The sequence below is a fragment of the Phragmites australis genome, chromosome 15 (genome assembly GCF_958298935.1).
Source record: "Phragmites australis chromosome 15, lpPhrAust1.1, whole genome shotgun sequence".
Lineage (NCBI taxonomy): Eukaryota > Viridiplantae > Streptophyta > Magnoliopsida > Poales > Poaceae > Phragmites > Phragmites australis.
In genome coordinates, this window is record NC_084935.1 from 29,155,713 (window position 1) to 29,170,216 (window position 14,504).

A 14,504-nucleotide genomic window follows, 5' to 3' on the forward strand; every position below is an offset into this window, starting at 1 on the left:
CACTGTTGGTCCTTCTCGGGTTCGTTCGGCGGGTGGAAAGTGGTATGTTCTTGTCATTATTGATGATTTCTCTCGCTACTCTTGGGTCTTCTTTCTTGTGAGCAAGGATGAAGTGTTTTCACACTTTCGGAGCTTAGCTTTGAGATTGTTCACAGAACTTCCTGATGCATTGAAATTGCAGTGATAATGGCACCGAGTTCAAGAACTATCTATTTGATGCTTTCTGCCTTGAACATAGCATTGAACATCAATTTGTGACAATAAGAAAAGCAACGTTTCTCACAAATCACATGATATTATTGACATATAGTACTTATCCATAGTAATTCATTTTATCGTATGTAGTTGACAATTTATTTTCATATAGGCAGCACGTGTATATATATATTTAACATGCATCGTGCATTGGTGCATGCACCTCTGCATGCTGCACGTCGTATGATAGTGTCTAGTACGGGCTCTGTCCGAGGACGTTGCCGGGCGGGTTGTAGCTGCAGACGATGAAGACGCCGCCATTGTTGTCGCAGACGGCGAGGGCACACCCGATGGCGGTGGAGTCGCGCCATACCACCTGCGTGTAGTGCCCGCACATCTGGCCCGCTGTGCAGGAGTTGCTGTCGTAGTCGTAGAACTGCTTCTCGGACACCCAAGACCCCACGGCGTTGGACGCCGACCAGTTGGCGCCGGCGGAGCCCCAGAAGAGGTTCTCACCGTAGGGACCGCTGGAGTGCTCCAGCGCGCAGTCGCCTTGGCGCTGCTTCGCGTAGCTCTGCGCGTACGCCGCCACGGTGTCATCCCACGACACCGGGCCGACGCCCACGTCAGTGCGCGCCGCGTTGTGCAGGTCCACGTAGTCCTGCGGCGAGTTCTGCGCCGCGCACGGCGCGACGACGATGGCCGCGAAAGCCAGAGCTAAGCACGCTAGCTTCGGTGAGTATGCCATTGCTAATAAACCTATGAAGCTTGAGTGATTTTGCACCTTGTATATGTGTGTGATTAGCTTATTGCCGTTGTGATGCATGAACTGTGGCGAGTGCCAGGGGTATTTATACTATAGTAGCGACGAGAAAAGACCTCGGTGACTGCTCCAAGATACTTCTAGTAAACTGTAAAAGAAATGGAGATTGATGGGACTTGGTCAGTCAATGGTGGCCACAAGAAGCTATTTTTTTTCCCAAGAGGGGTAAGAATTTCATGGACGCGATCGCCGATAGGAACGTGCTGCATGATTGAATTTGTTGGCTCCTGCCTTAAGATCACTACACGCCTGACCCACGATCAGTTTACGTCTGACCACTTGACCATGTGAGCGACCAGTAGTGCATGCTCGACCACGTAATCCCTCGACCACATAAGTGTTCGACCACGCGGACGCTCGAGCACACGACCACCGAGTACGTGCTCGTGTAGCTACACACAGGTCATGACCTACCCGACGAGATGCAAAGACAGATCGAACTCGACAAGAACGTATTCCTACAATCTTGTCGAGAACAAGCAAGACTCAGGAGCAGATCGAAATTTCTCTAGAGAAAAATTTAGACTCAATTAACTCGCTACAATCAGGGGTTACAACTCAATATTTAAAGAGACCGCTAACCGAACTCTAAACTGAATCAATTCCGACTCGAACTCTAACTACACGTACTCTTGCACACATACGACATCCGACCCGTATACGAACCATATACGAACTAAAGTTTCTAACTTGAACACGACTCCTTGCTTCCGCATTGCGTGAAACGAGTCCCCGAGGCCCACGCTGGGATTAATCCAACATACTCCCCCTAATCCTGATGTGGGCTGAGATCACGAATTTCTAGTAGATGTCGCATGACCGCCAGATTCACCGCCGCCAATGCCTTCGTCAGAGCATCGACTCGCTACTCCTCTGTGCTGATGAACTCCACTTCAATCTGGCCTCTTTCAACACACGCACGAATCAAATGAAACTCGGTGTCAATGTGTTTGCTGCGGTTGTGAAACACTGGATTCTTCATCAAAGCAATTGTCGATCTGTTGTCAGCCAATAATTTCACTGCTTTAGACTCTTCTCCTGTTAGCTACTCTAACAGACTTCTAAGCCACAAAGCATGGCATGCCACCACCGTTGCTCTAACACTGCGAGCAGTAAGGCCGGCTTAGTGTCATTGGTACGTGTGAGATGTGTCTCGCCTTTCTCTTCCTCCTTTTTTAGTTCCTTGCATTCATTCGTGTAGTGCCCCATCTTGTAGCAATTGTAGCACTTGATGTGACTCTTGTTGCGGCGACCGCCACCTGAGCCGCTCTACTTATCATTATGCCGCTCTACGTACCGCCGTGACCACCTCTTTCATGACCATTATGGCCATGGTTTTTATTTACAGGAGGGTGGTATTTGCCCTTGTTGCTTGACGAGAAGTGCCGCCGTCCTTCATCTACTGTGCCTGCCACTCGGCTTGAGCAAGTAGAAGCTGGCCGTCACCAGTGTTGTTGCTGCCGAATGCACACGGGTGCGCACATTCTTCAAAAGCATTCAGCCGCCCCATGGCTTCCTCAAACGGCATCTTGTTGAGGTTGTAGAACTGCTCGATCCTAGTGATCACACTCAGGAATCGATCTGGCATAGTGTCGAATAGCTTCTTGACCAACGCAGTGTCATCAAGTGTCTCCCCCAGATTGGCATACCTCCCGGACATGACGTTGAGCTTTCCGCGTACTAGTACAACGTCTCTCCGTCCTGCATGCACATGGTGTTGAAGTCACCCTTCAACGTCTGCAGTCGCGCATTCTTAACGTGATCTGTGCCAATGAACCTTGTCTTGAGATAGTCCCAGACATCCTTTGCAGTTTTCTTCCTTGCCACCTGCTTATGGAGATCCTTCAGGAGCATTTGTAAAAGAAGTGACCTTGCCTTCTTGTCCTTCTTGTCATCGATGGCCGCTTCGGCTGTCAGTTCAACTGCATCCTAGACGCCTTGATCTTCCATCATTGCTTGCACCCTAATTACCTAGCTCATGTAATTCTTCACTATCAGCTGCGGGTACAGGAATGACCCACTATCGCTCTCTCACACCGTCTCACCTTGAGGAACGATCGACATGTTCACGAGTTAGTGTCGGATTCATTTCAGGCTTTGATACTAGATGTTGGCTCCTGCCTCCGGATCATGCGCACACCTGACCACAATCAGTATGTGTGCAATTAGTTCATGCCCGACCATGACCACGCATGACCATGATCAGTACGTGTGCGGTCAGTTCTTTCCTGACCACGACCCGCTTACGCCCGACCAATCGATCACGTGAGTGACTAGCAATGCATGCTCGACCACGTAATATGTCGACCACATAGGAATTTGACCATGCAGGCGCTTGAGCACGCGACCACCGAGTACGTGCTTGTGTAGTTACACACAAGTCGCGACCTACCCGGCGAGATGGAAAGACAGATTGAACATGTGTTACTTGAACTCGATGAGAACGTATTCGTGCAATCTTGTCAAGAATAAGCAAGAATCATGAGCAGATTGAAACTTCTCTGGAGGAAAATTTAGACTCAATTAACTCGCTACAATTCAGGGTTACAACTCAATATTTAAAGTGACTGCTAATCGAACTCTAAACTAAATCAATTCGGACTCGAACTCTAACTATACGTACTCCTGCACACATACGATATCCGAACCATATACGAACTAAAGTTTCTAACTTGAACATGGCTCCTTGCTTCCACGCTGTGTGAAAGGAGTCCCCGAGGCCCACGCTGGGATTAGTCCAACAGAATTGGATAAACTTGAATGACTTAGAAGACTTGCCCTTGAAGTAGCACTTGCAAAATGGGTAGGGACTTTTATTTGGAAGGTGTACTTCATGTGGCCGGGCCCGGATGTGATGCTGATGATAGCGTCGTAGGCTCTGCTGGTATCTGGTAGCTCGGACGGTGACTCATCGCCGACACTCCTCTAGGTGATCGACGTCATCGCGCCTTTGTTGTTCCTGTTCACCTTCTGAGTAAGCATTCACCCGGGGGGAGCCGAGAGTGAGCTTGGAGGGGAGGACCGCCTCGGCGCCGTAGATGGGGAAGAAAGGCGTCTCCCCGGTGGCGCAGCTTGGCGTGGTCTGGTTGGCCCACAACACAGCAGGCAGCTTGTCGATCCACCATTTCCCGTGCTTTGCGAGCACGTTGTAGGTTCAGGTTTTGAGCCCCTTCAGTATCTCGACATTTGCACGCTCTACTTGCCCATTGCTCCGAGGATGAGCGACAGAGGCGAAGCAAAGCTTGATGCCGAGGTCCTCACAGTAGTCCCTGAACAGAGCGCTCGTGAACTGGGTACCATTGTTAGTGATGATCCTGTTCGGGACGCCAAAGCGACTTGTGATACTGCGGATGAATTGGATCGCCATGTTCTTAGTAATCTTGATGATTGGGACCGCCTCCAGCCACTTGGTGAACTTGTCGATGGCGACGTAGAAGTACTCATAGCCCCCGATTGCTTGGGGGAATGGACCCAAGATGTCTAGCCCCCATACCGCGAAGGGCCATGATAGGGGGATGGTATGGAGAGCCTGAGCTGGCTGGTGAATCTGCTTTGCGTGGAACTGGCATGCCCTGCAACGCTGAACCAACTCGGAAGCATCCTGGAGAGCTGTAGGCCAGTAGAAACCTTGCCGAAAGGCCTTTCCGACCAACGTGTGGAACGATGCATGGCCACCGCACTCGCCCTCGTGGATCTCAGTGAGAAGCTCACTGCCTTCTGCCCGGGTGATGCATTTCAGGAGGACACCGTCCGTGCCACGCCAGTAGAGATCCCCATCTACAATGGCATAGCGTTTGGACTGCTATGCAATCCTCTCCGCAGAGGCATCATCCTGGGAAGGATGTTTTTTCTTTCAATTACCCTTGGATCTCATCGATCCATGAGGCATCTTGAGAACCACCGGCAAGAGCAGCGCACTCACCGGGAGGCGGCACCCTGACGGGACCTCCCACTGAGGGTGCTGCCTGGGTTCCCGCAACTAGGCTTGAGGATTCCCCTTCGCCCTGGTGGATAGGCAGGACGGATGGTCGTGTGAGCCTTTCTTCAAAGGCTCCAGCTGGGATGAGCGCCCGGGCAGAGGCCAGGCGGGAAAGGTCATCGGCCAGAGCGTTGTTGCGGCGAGGTATGTGCTGCAGCTCCAGGTCGTTAAAGTGCCTCTCCAGCCTCCTGATTTCCGCCACGTACGTCGCCATCTGAGGATCCGCGCACTGGTATTCCTTGGATACTTGATCGACCACCAGTTGGGAGTCTCCCTTCATCAGCAGGAGCTGGATCCCGAGGCCTACCGCTGCTCGAAGGCTAGCGATAAGGCCCTCATATTCCGCCATGTTGTTGGTTGCTCGGAAGTGCAGCTGCACGACGTACTGGAGTACTTCACCCGTTGGGGAGGTGAGCACCACTCCAGCCCCCGCGCCTTTCAGCGTGAGGGAGCCGTCAAAGTGCATGACCCAGTACCTGGGCCCGTCTTACCCAGGGTACGCGGAAATCTCTTCATTGTCGATCTCGGGGACTGGAGTCCACTCTGCCACAAAGTCAGACAGAGCCTGGCTCTTGATTGCCTGGCAGCTAACGAAGTGCAGATCGAATTCTGTGAGCTCGACCGCCCACTTGACGATACGCCCAGTGCCTTCTCGATTCTGGAGGATCGGCCCCAGTGGGTATGTGGTTACCACCGAGACCTTGTGCGCCTAGAAGTAGTGGCGCAGCTTCCTGGAAGTGATGAGTACGGCATAAAGCATCTTCTAGGCCTGGGGGTATCTTGTCTTGGCGTCTCGGAGGACTTCACTGAAAAAGTACACCGGTCGCTGTATACGGCGGGCCCAGACTGAGGCCTCGCCCGAGGATTTGTCACAGCCCCCGAGCTCGGCGCAGTGGTCGGGGCCGGCCTGGCTCTCAGGCTTAACTCCCTGGTCGGGAGGAGCTGGGGTCTCGGGCTCGACTCCCTGGTCGGGAGGAGCCCCGAGACCCATAGGCTACTCAGGGGCGGCCGGGAGCTCGGACCCAGCACCTTGCCCCGAGCACTCATCATGCTCCACCACCAGTACCATGCTCACGACTTGAGGAGTGGCCGAGACGTAGAGCAATAAAGGCTCACCCTCGGAGGGGGCCACCAGTACAGGCGATGAGGTGAGATACTTTTTTAAGACCCGGAAGGCCTGCTCGGCCTCCGGTGTCCAGTCAAAATGACCGGTCTTCTTCAGTAGCTTGAAGAGTGGGAGCCCTCGCTCTCCGAGCTTGGAGATGAAGTGCCCCAGGGCCGTCATACAGCCAGCAAGACGCTGGACCTCCTTGAGTCGGGCTGGGGGACGCATCTACTCGATGGCCCGGATCTTCTCCGGATTGGCCTCAATTCCTCGGCTAGAAACCAAGAAACCGAGGAGCTTGTCCGCGGGTACCCCAAAGACGCACTTCTCGGGGTTGAGCTTCAGGCGGGTAGTACGGAGACTATTGAAAATCTCAGCTAAGTCCTCCAGCAGGGTGGTGCGGTCTCGAGACTTGACCACGAGATCATCGACGTAGGCCTCGACGTTGTGGCCAACCTGTGAATCAAGGGTAATGCGCACGACCCGCTGGAAGAAAGATCCAGCGTTGCGCAGACCAAAAGGCATTGAGACATAGCAGTAGGTCCCCGCCGTGGTAGTAAAAGATGTTTTTTTCTCGTCCTGTTTGGCCATGTGGATTAGGTGATAACCTGAATTTGCATCTAAAAAACACAAAAGATCGCATCCTACAGTGGAGTCTACAATTTGATCTATGCGGGGGTAAAGAAAAAGGATCTTTCGGATAAGCCTTGTTCAGGTCGGTGTAGTCGACACACATCCGCAGCTTGCCGTTGGTCTTTAGGACGACAACTTGGTTTACCAGCCACTCTGGGTGGAGGACCTCTCGGATAAAGCTGGCGTCGAGGAGCTTGTTGACTTGCTCCCGGATGAACTCCTGGTGCTCAGGCGCCTGCCGTCGAACCTTTTGCCTCACCGGCCGTGCGTTAGGGCGCACAACCAGGTGGTGCTCGATCACCTCCCTAGGGATCTTGGGCATATCGGACGGCTGCCATGCAAACACATCGACATTGGCCTGGAGGAAGACGATGAGCGCACTTTCCTATTTGTCGCCCAAGTCACCACCGATCCGGATGACCTGGGACGAGTCTTCGCCCACCACGACCTCCTTCGTAGGGATGGAGGCGTCGGCGGCAAGTCGGGGTCTGGATGAAGAGGGCCCCCTAGGTTTCCTTTGACCTCGACCTGAGCAGAGACCAAGGCCGAGTAAGCATAGTGTGTTACCACCATGAACCGGGCGAGTGCCGGGCGCTCGAGTATGGCGTTGTAGGCGAGAGGGACTTCCGCGACATCGAAGATGACGTTCTCCGTCCGGAAATTATCCCGACTCCCGAAGGTGACAGGAAGCTCGACTTGCCCGAGGGGGAGAGTGTGTCCCAGCGTCACCCCGTAGAAGGGGAGGGACGACTTTAGGCACCTCGATGGCACCTACAGCTTCTCGAAGGTCTCCTAGGACAGGAGGTTTAGGCCGGCACCCCCGTCGATCAGCACCCGGCTGACCTTCACATTGCAGATGGTGGGGGACACTACTAGAGGTAGTCGCCCCACCCCTGCAGTACTCGCGGGGTGATCCGCCAGACTGAAGGTGATCGGGGTCTCCGACCACTATAGGGGCCTTGCGGCTGCAGCGCCCGGGGTCGCCGAGCACACCTCACGCCGCATGGTCTTAACACAGCGACGAGAGGAGGGCGTGTATGCGCCTCCGTCGATAAAGGTGACGGTGTGCTCGGGCTCTTGGAGCCCGAGCTCTTGGTTTTCGGGGGCGGCTCTGTCGTCGTCACCCCTGCGGCGCTCCTCACGCTCCTTCTAGCACCGCTCGACGAGCCCCTTGACTGACCGGCACTCTGTGAGGTCGTGCCATTCAGTTTGGTGAATCTCGCACCACTTTCCCGGCTCGGGCTTCGCGGGAGCGGGAGCCCTCGGGGGAGCGGGAGCCCTTACGTGAGCGGGAGCCCTCGCAGGCACGGGCCTCCTGTCGGTAGCCGCTCGTCATGCCGGCCTACGGGTAGGGCCCTCTGCCGACATGATAGGGGCAGTGTCACACCTTCTTCTCTTTCTCTTTTCCTGCCTGTTAGAGCGGGAAGGACCTACCACGTCGGTAGCGGGTTGCTCAGGGCACGGGACATGCCCCGCCCGAGCCTCCGCTGCCTTAGCGCCCTTGTCGCTAACACGAAGAGCTCCGCGGTGGTTTCGACCTCATGCGTACCTAGCTTTTCGAGCATCCACTCATCACGGACGTCCTGCCAGAATGCGACTATGATAGCATGGGGGTGATCCGTGGGTTTGTGTTGCGGACCTGACTGAAGCGTTGTATGAAGTGTCTCAGTGTCTCCCCTTCTTGTTGCTTGACGGCATGGAGGTCGCACTCCAAGCCGGGCCGTGTGAAGGTGCCCTGAAAATTGGCCACGAACTGGTGGCAAAGATCATCGCAGGAGCCGATGGATCCTGGGGGTAAGTTCATAAGCCAGGAGCGGGCAGAGCCCCTCAAGGCCACATGGAAGTAATTGGTCATAACCTTTTTACTGCCTCCCACCGCTTGGACGGCGGTGGTGTAGATCTGGAGGAACTCGACGGGGTCGATGGACCCGTCGTACTTCTCCGGTAGTTCTGGCTGGAACTTCGTGGGCCAGTTGACCCAACGGAGCTCATTGGTGAATGTGCAGCAGCCGGTGCCGTACCCCGTGGTGTGAGCTGCGCCCTTGGGGGGCGAATGTTGGCACGCCGGGGAACCCCGGCGGTCATGAGCTGGCATAGAGGAAGCCTGGTCCTCTGCCTCGGCCTCGTGCCGGGACTCCCGACAGTGCTCAAGGGTGACACGTGCATCCTCGACAGCCCTCCGCTCGTTGAGATGCAAGCGGAGGTCCTGAACTTATGTTGTGGCCAAGGGGGGCGGCACTTTGTTTGGAGCCCCCCCGGCCGTTTCTGCCGCCACCTGAGGATGGACCGGCTTTAGTTGCGCCACGGTGAGAGGTGGCACGGGAGCTTTCGGCCAGCACCTGCCGGTGAGCTGTGCCCACCAGGGCGGCCACCTCCTGCAGCCAACGGCCTTCTGGGGTTTCCCCCGCTGCCTGGACAGGCGGGTGCCTGAGGAGTGCTTGCGCCGCAAGCAACGCACTCCCAGGGCTAGCATCACCGAAGGCGAACCTACGCTGTAACGGTGCCCAGCGTTGTCCGGACGTGGATCTTGCGGCAGGGGCGTCTGCCGCCTGCTGGGGGTTAGGCGGCCCGCCCGACGGCGGGGACCTTGCTGGGCCCAACGCCGTCGTGCCCAAGGGAGGGGGGCATCAGGCGGGCCGACTGCTGCTGCTGCTGAGGAGCAGCAGAAACTGGGGCCTCCTGAGCGATGGGCTCCACCTCTTCGCTGGAGCTGGAGCCAGAGCCAGTGCATTGGAGACGATGTCCAGCTGCCATCTTTTCTCCAGAAAACAAAGCGGATTCAGAGATGCAACCTCCCCCTACCTGGCACGCTAGCTGTCGGAGGGTGAACTCCACAAGCGGGGATTCGGAGGGACCCCCTTTGAGATTCGGCCAGGGGGATGATTCTGAAACTGCTTCGCACGTGAATTAATGAGGGTAAATGAGATGCAGGCGGGATGGATGATCGAAGGCTAGTGGAAATAAATGTTCAGGGGAATTTTCGACAGGTTTGGGCCGCGCGGAGCGTAATACCCTACTCCTGTGTATGCTATAAATGCTCTGAGTTTCTTGTGTTATAAGGTTTTTGTCTAAGTCTAGAGCTTCGTTAGCTTGTCTGCGTCTGTTGAGCTTCATGGACTTGTCCGGCCTTGAAGAAGCTGTTTCTCAAGCACTTGGTCCTCTAAAAAAGCCTCTCTCCCATCGTCGGGATGCACCCCCTCCTTTTATACCGTCGGGAGGGGGCTTGGCGTGCCCAAAAAGGAGGGCACGAGTCCCAAGGCGCCATAAATGGAAAGCAACCATTATGGGCTGTAGCTTGATGTTACGGGGGGGGGGGTTGAAAATGCACCCCCGGTCCGGTACTGTCATCATCCCGCTTTTTAGCGGGCGTAGCAGGGAGGGCCCACCGGGCAGCCACTGAGCAACCCCGCGTGCCCGCCCGGTCAGAGTAAGCCTGACACAGCAGGGCGGCAGGCGATGTGCCTCGTGCCCAGCGACGTTATCCCGAGGCGCGCCGGATGACACGCGATGGGACCCGCCGCATTAAATGCCCCCACGCCCCCGTGCCAGGCAGTGGCAAGGACTGACAGCAGGCGTGGGGGGAGTGGTTGGAAGTGATAGGCCACGCTCCATCTTAAATGCAGCATCGGATCTCTCACCAATTGACACCTCACCGCTGAGCCCTTGTGGGGTCCACCAGCAAAGGGCATCTCAAGTCCTCGGGGAACTCCGGGTGCTCGGAAACTACTGTTCATAGCCCCGAGCACCCTCTCCCAGATATACCTTTTCTCGGTCCTTGGGGAACTCGGGTACTCGGGGACCACTGTTTATGGCCCCGAGCGCCCTCTCTCGGAACTGCGTCTGCTCGGGTCATCGGGGAACTCGGGTACTCGGGGACCACTATTCATGGCCCCGAGCACCCTCTCCCGAAACTGTGTCCTTCAGGTCATCGGGGAACTCGAGTACTCGGGGACCACTGTTCGTGGCCCCAAGCACCCTCCCCCGGAACTGTGTCCTTCGGGTCATCGGGGAACTCGGGTACTCGGGGACCACTATTCATGGCCCCGAGCACCCTCTCCCGGAACTTTGTCCTTCTCGGACCTCGGGGAGATAATCCCCGAGGGAGGGCGCCACATGGCACTCTGCTGTCCTGGCCTCGGGACTCGGGGACCCCCGGTTCCCATCTCACCGACAGATGCTATGGGCCTTACTTACCGACATGGGACACTAAACGAAGCCGATGTACGAAGGAACAAGGCAAGCCAGCTGCACAAAATGGTCCGTCACCGTCTTCGTCTACGAACATCGCGCACACAAGGGAGAGTTCAGAGTTGCACGCACATACACCACGGAGACAGGGAGATCCAGTTTCGAAGAAGGCATACGAGACACTGCCCGTCAAGCCCTCTACCACGTGTGCCTAGAATATGGAGCAACAACTAAGGACTCGCTGTACTGCTCTGTCCCTATTCGTGATGACTCAAGCTCGGATACTAGAGTTCGATGCTATTGTAATGAAGAGAATACCACACTCCGGATCCAAGTTCAACTCACCGTCGCCCTGGATCATCTCTACGAAGGCACCATGAAAGAAGTGAAGGAGGTTCCCCATCGCCTGGATGAAGCTAAAGAAGCAAACATGATACTTCGATGTCGCTTGCGTGAATTCACTCCTACACCAGTGTCACCCCTTGGCAAGAGAGCTCGCTCCAAACCTCCCTCTAGCTTAGGATCATTGTACCTAGACAGTGACTTGGATGGAGGACCTGCAACCCTACCATGTCTACCAGATAGGGAGTCCCCTGTTAGAATAATAGAGATTGATCGGTAGTGTTGTTTAGGTCATTCCAGAGTTTTTTGTTCTTATGGATCTTATTGCTTATAAGTGTCAGATGTGAGTTTCAGGATCACCCTTAAGCACCCTGTCTACATCCACATCTTAGAAGTAGGGTTTGATGATAGTAAGTACTAAATATAATAAGAGTTCTTTAGTAAAATCAGTCTCTACAACATAGACTTCTTAGAATCTTTTTCTTACCTCTTATATATGCCCTACTCTACTAGATGGTCAACACCAGGAGCACCCTCGGAAATAGTGGCAACCACATAAAAACCCCGCCTCCACCACCACCTCTGATGACTATGGGGCAGATTATGGCTATGCAAACCCAGATCTTGCAAGGGATGGCCCAGGCAATAACCAACATGCAACAGACTACTCAGAATCAGCCACCACCATAGCCCCACTGCCATAACCAGTCCAAGTTGGGGGAATTCATGAGGACTAATCCACCTACGTTCTCTCACACTGCTAAGCCGCTCGATGCAGATGATTGTCTTAAGATAATTAAAAAAATTATTGATCGCCCAATGCAATGATTGTGAGAAGGTACTGTATGCTGCATATCAACTCACCGGTCCTACCGCTGACTGGTGGGATGCTTTCTACAACGCCCATGAGGACTAGGAGTTAGTCACTTGGACAGAATTTAGGGAAGCTTTTCGCCGCCATCATGTGTCAGTAGGCACTATTGCCATGATGAAGGAGTTCCACAACCTGAAGCAAGGGTCAATGTCAATGAATGGGTATGTCAACAGGTTTACTCAACTCTCAAGGTATGCACCAGAGAATGTCGACACTGACGAGAAGAAATAGGAGCGCTTCTTGGACGGATTGGTTTATGGAATGCAAGCTCAGTTAAGCACCCATGACTACCTCAATTTTCAGCATTTGGTAAACAAGGCACTGGTATTGGAAGACAAATGTTGTATGCTCGGTGAAGATCGCAAGAGAAGAATGGTCTCACAAGGACAACACTAAGGCAGTAACTCTCGCCCATGCACCATGCCACCCCAGGGACAACAGCAGTCATCCATTCAGTTTAGACATCAAGCAGCAGCACCTCGTTATGTGAAATAGTAGCCTCGCTCCAACACCAGCTACAATACCCTAGCCCCGGCTAAGGACCCTAACCCACAGGCTCCAACTGGCCGTAAATGTTTCAACTTTCATGAGATTGGACACTATGCCAATTAGTGTCCTAAGAGGAGGCAGAACCAATCACCAGTTCCATTCAACTTGAACATACCAATGAAGACACCTGCTTCAACTTAGAACTGCAATCAGTATCAGATAGTTGCATGCCCAACAGAGCTCAGTAGAACCATGCGAAGGGACATGTGAACCACGTCTCTACAGAAGAAGCTCAGGATGCACCTGATATCGTACTCGACATATTCTTTGTCAACTCAACCCCTGCATCTGTTTTGTTTGATTCTGGAGCCTCGCATTCGTTCATTACATCTAAGTATGTGGCCAAGCATAGTTTACCAGTAACAACCAAAAATAAGATGCTAATTATCTCACATGGTGGAGAAATGAGAGCTAGTCTCCTGTACCCTAAGTTAAACCTTAATTTAAGGGGGTAGAGTTCCTAGCCAACCTCGTCGTCCTAAAAGCAGATGGGATCGAAGTGATTCATGGAATGGATTGGTTAGCAAATTATAAAGGAGTGATAGAGTGTGCTAGAAGGGCAGTCACCTTGGAAAACGAAGAAGGTGTCAAGGTAGAGTTCGTGGCAGACACACTGTCAGCAGAGCAATGCAAGTTGAACCATCTTGAAGGGTCGACAGTGGACCAAATACGGATATTTTCTGAGTTTCCAGACGTGTTCCCAGATGAATTACTAGGTATGCCACCAGACCAAGACATTGAGTTTGTAATTGATCTTGTGCTTGGAACTGCGCCTATCGCTAAGAGACCCTATAGGATGCCCGCTAATGACCTAGCCAAACTAAAGAAGCAAATACAAGAGTTGTTAGAGAAGGGTTATGTTCACCCTATTACCTCGCCATGGGGAGCACATGTACTCTTTGTGCAAAAGAAAGATGGAAGCCAAATGATGTGCCTAGACCGCCGAGCACTCAATGATGTCACCATAAAAAATAAGTATCCCTTACCCAGAATCGAAGATCTATTTGACCAACTTATCGGAGCTCGAGTGTTTTCGAAGATAGACTTAAGATCAGGATATCATCAGCTAAAGATTCAGAAATCGGATATATCCAAGACAACATTCATCACCTGATACGGATTGTATGAGTTTATAGTCATGTCGTTTGGTTTAACTAATGCCCCGGCTTACTTCATGTACCTCATGAATAAAGTTTTCATGGAGTATCTAGATAAGTTTGTGGTAGTGTTCATTGATGACATACTGGTTTACTCTAAGAGTAAGAAGAACATGAGGAACATCTAAGAATGCTTCTGGAGAAGCTTAGAGAACATCAATTGTATGCTAAGCTTAGCAAGTGTGAGTTTTGGTTAACAGAGGTGCCATTTCTTGGACACATTTTATCTGCCGAAGGAGTTGTAGTAGACCCAAGTAAGGTGAAAGATGTGTTGAATTAGAAATCATCTACCAGCGTTACAGAAGTGAGAAGTTTTCTTGGTCTAGCAGGCTATTACCGTTGTTTCATAGAAGGATTCTTGAAGATAGCCAAGTCACTCACATAGTTGATAAAGAAGGAAAAGAGGTAGGAATGGATAAGCGCTTGTGAAGCGAGTTTCAATGAGCTTAAGAAGAAGTTAACTACAGCACCAGTGCTAGTGTTGCCGGATATCCAGAAGAACTTCAACATATACTGTGACGAATCTCGACAAGGTCTTGGATGTGTTTTGATGCAAGAAGGACAAGTGGTAGCGTACGCTTCTAGACAGTTGAGGACTCATGAGAAGAATTATCCAACTCATGGCCTGGAGTTAACAACAGTGGTACATGCTTGGAAGA

The 14,504-nt window shown here is 53.0% G+C and overlaps 1 protein-coding gene across 1 annotated transcript; it reads right to left on the minus strand.

The window, feature by feature from the left end:
* Nucleotides 1-313: 313 nt before the first annotated feature.
* LOC133893588 (pathogenesis-related protein 1-like) lies at nucleotides 314-1,004 on the minus strand. Its single transcript, XM_062334646.1, has one exon. The coding sequence runs from the start codon at nucleotides 941-943 to the stop codon at nucleotides 449-451; it is 495 nt and encodes a 164-aa protein (XP_062190630.1). The 5' UTR covers nucleotides 944-1,004; the 3' UTR covers nucleotides 314-448.
* Between the last annotated feature and the right edge of the window lie 13,500 nt (nucleotides 1,005-14,504).

What these genes read in the sequence shown, in the direction of transcription:
- LOC133893588 (XM_062334646.1), bottom strand. Translation starts at nt 943, where the DNA reads ATGGCATACTCACCGAAGCTAGCGTGCTTAGCTCTGGCTTTCGCGGCC.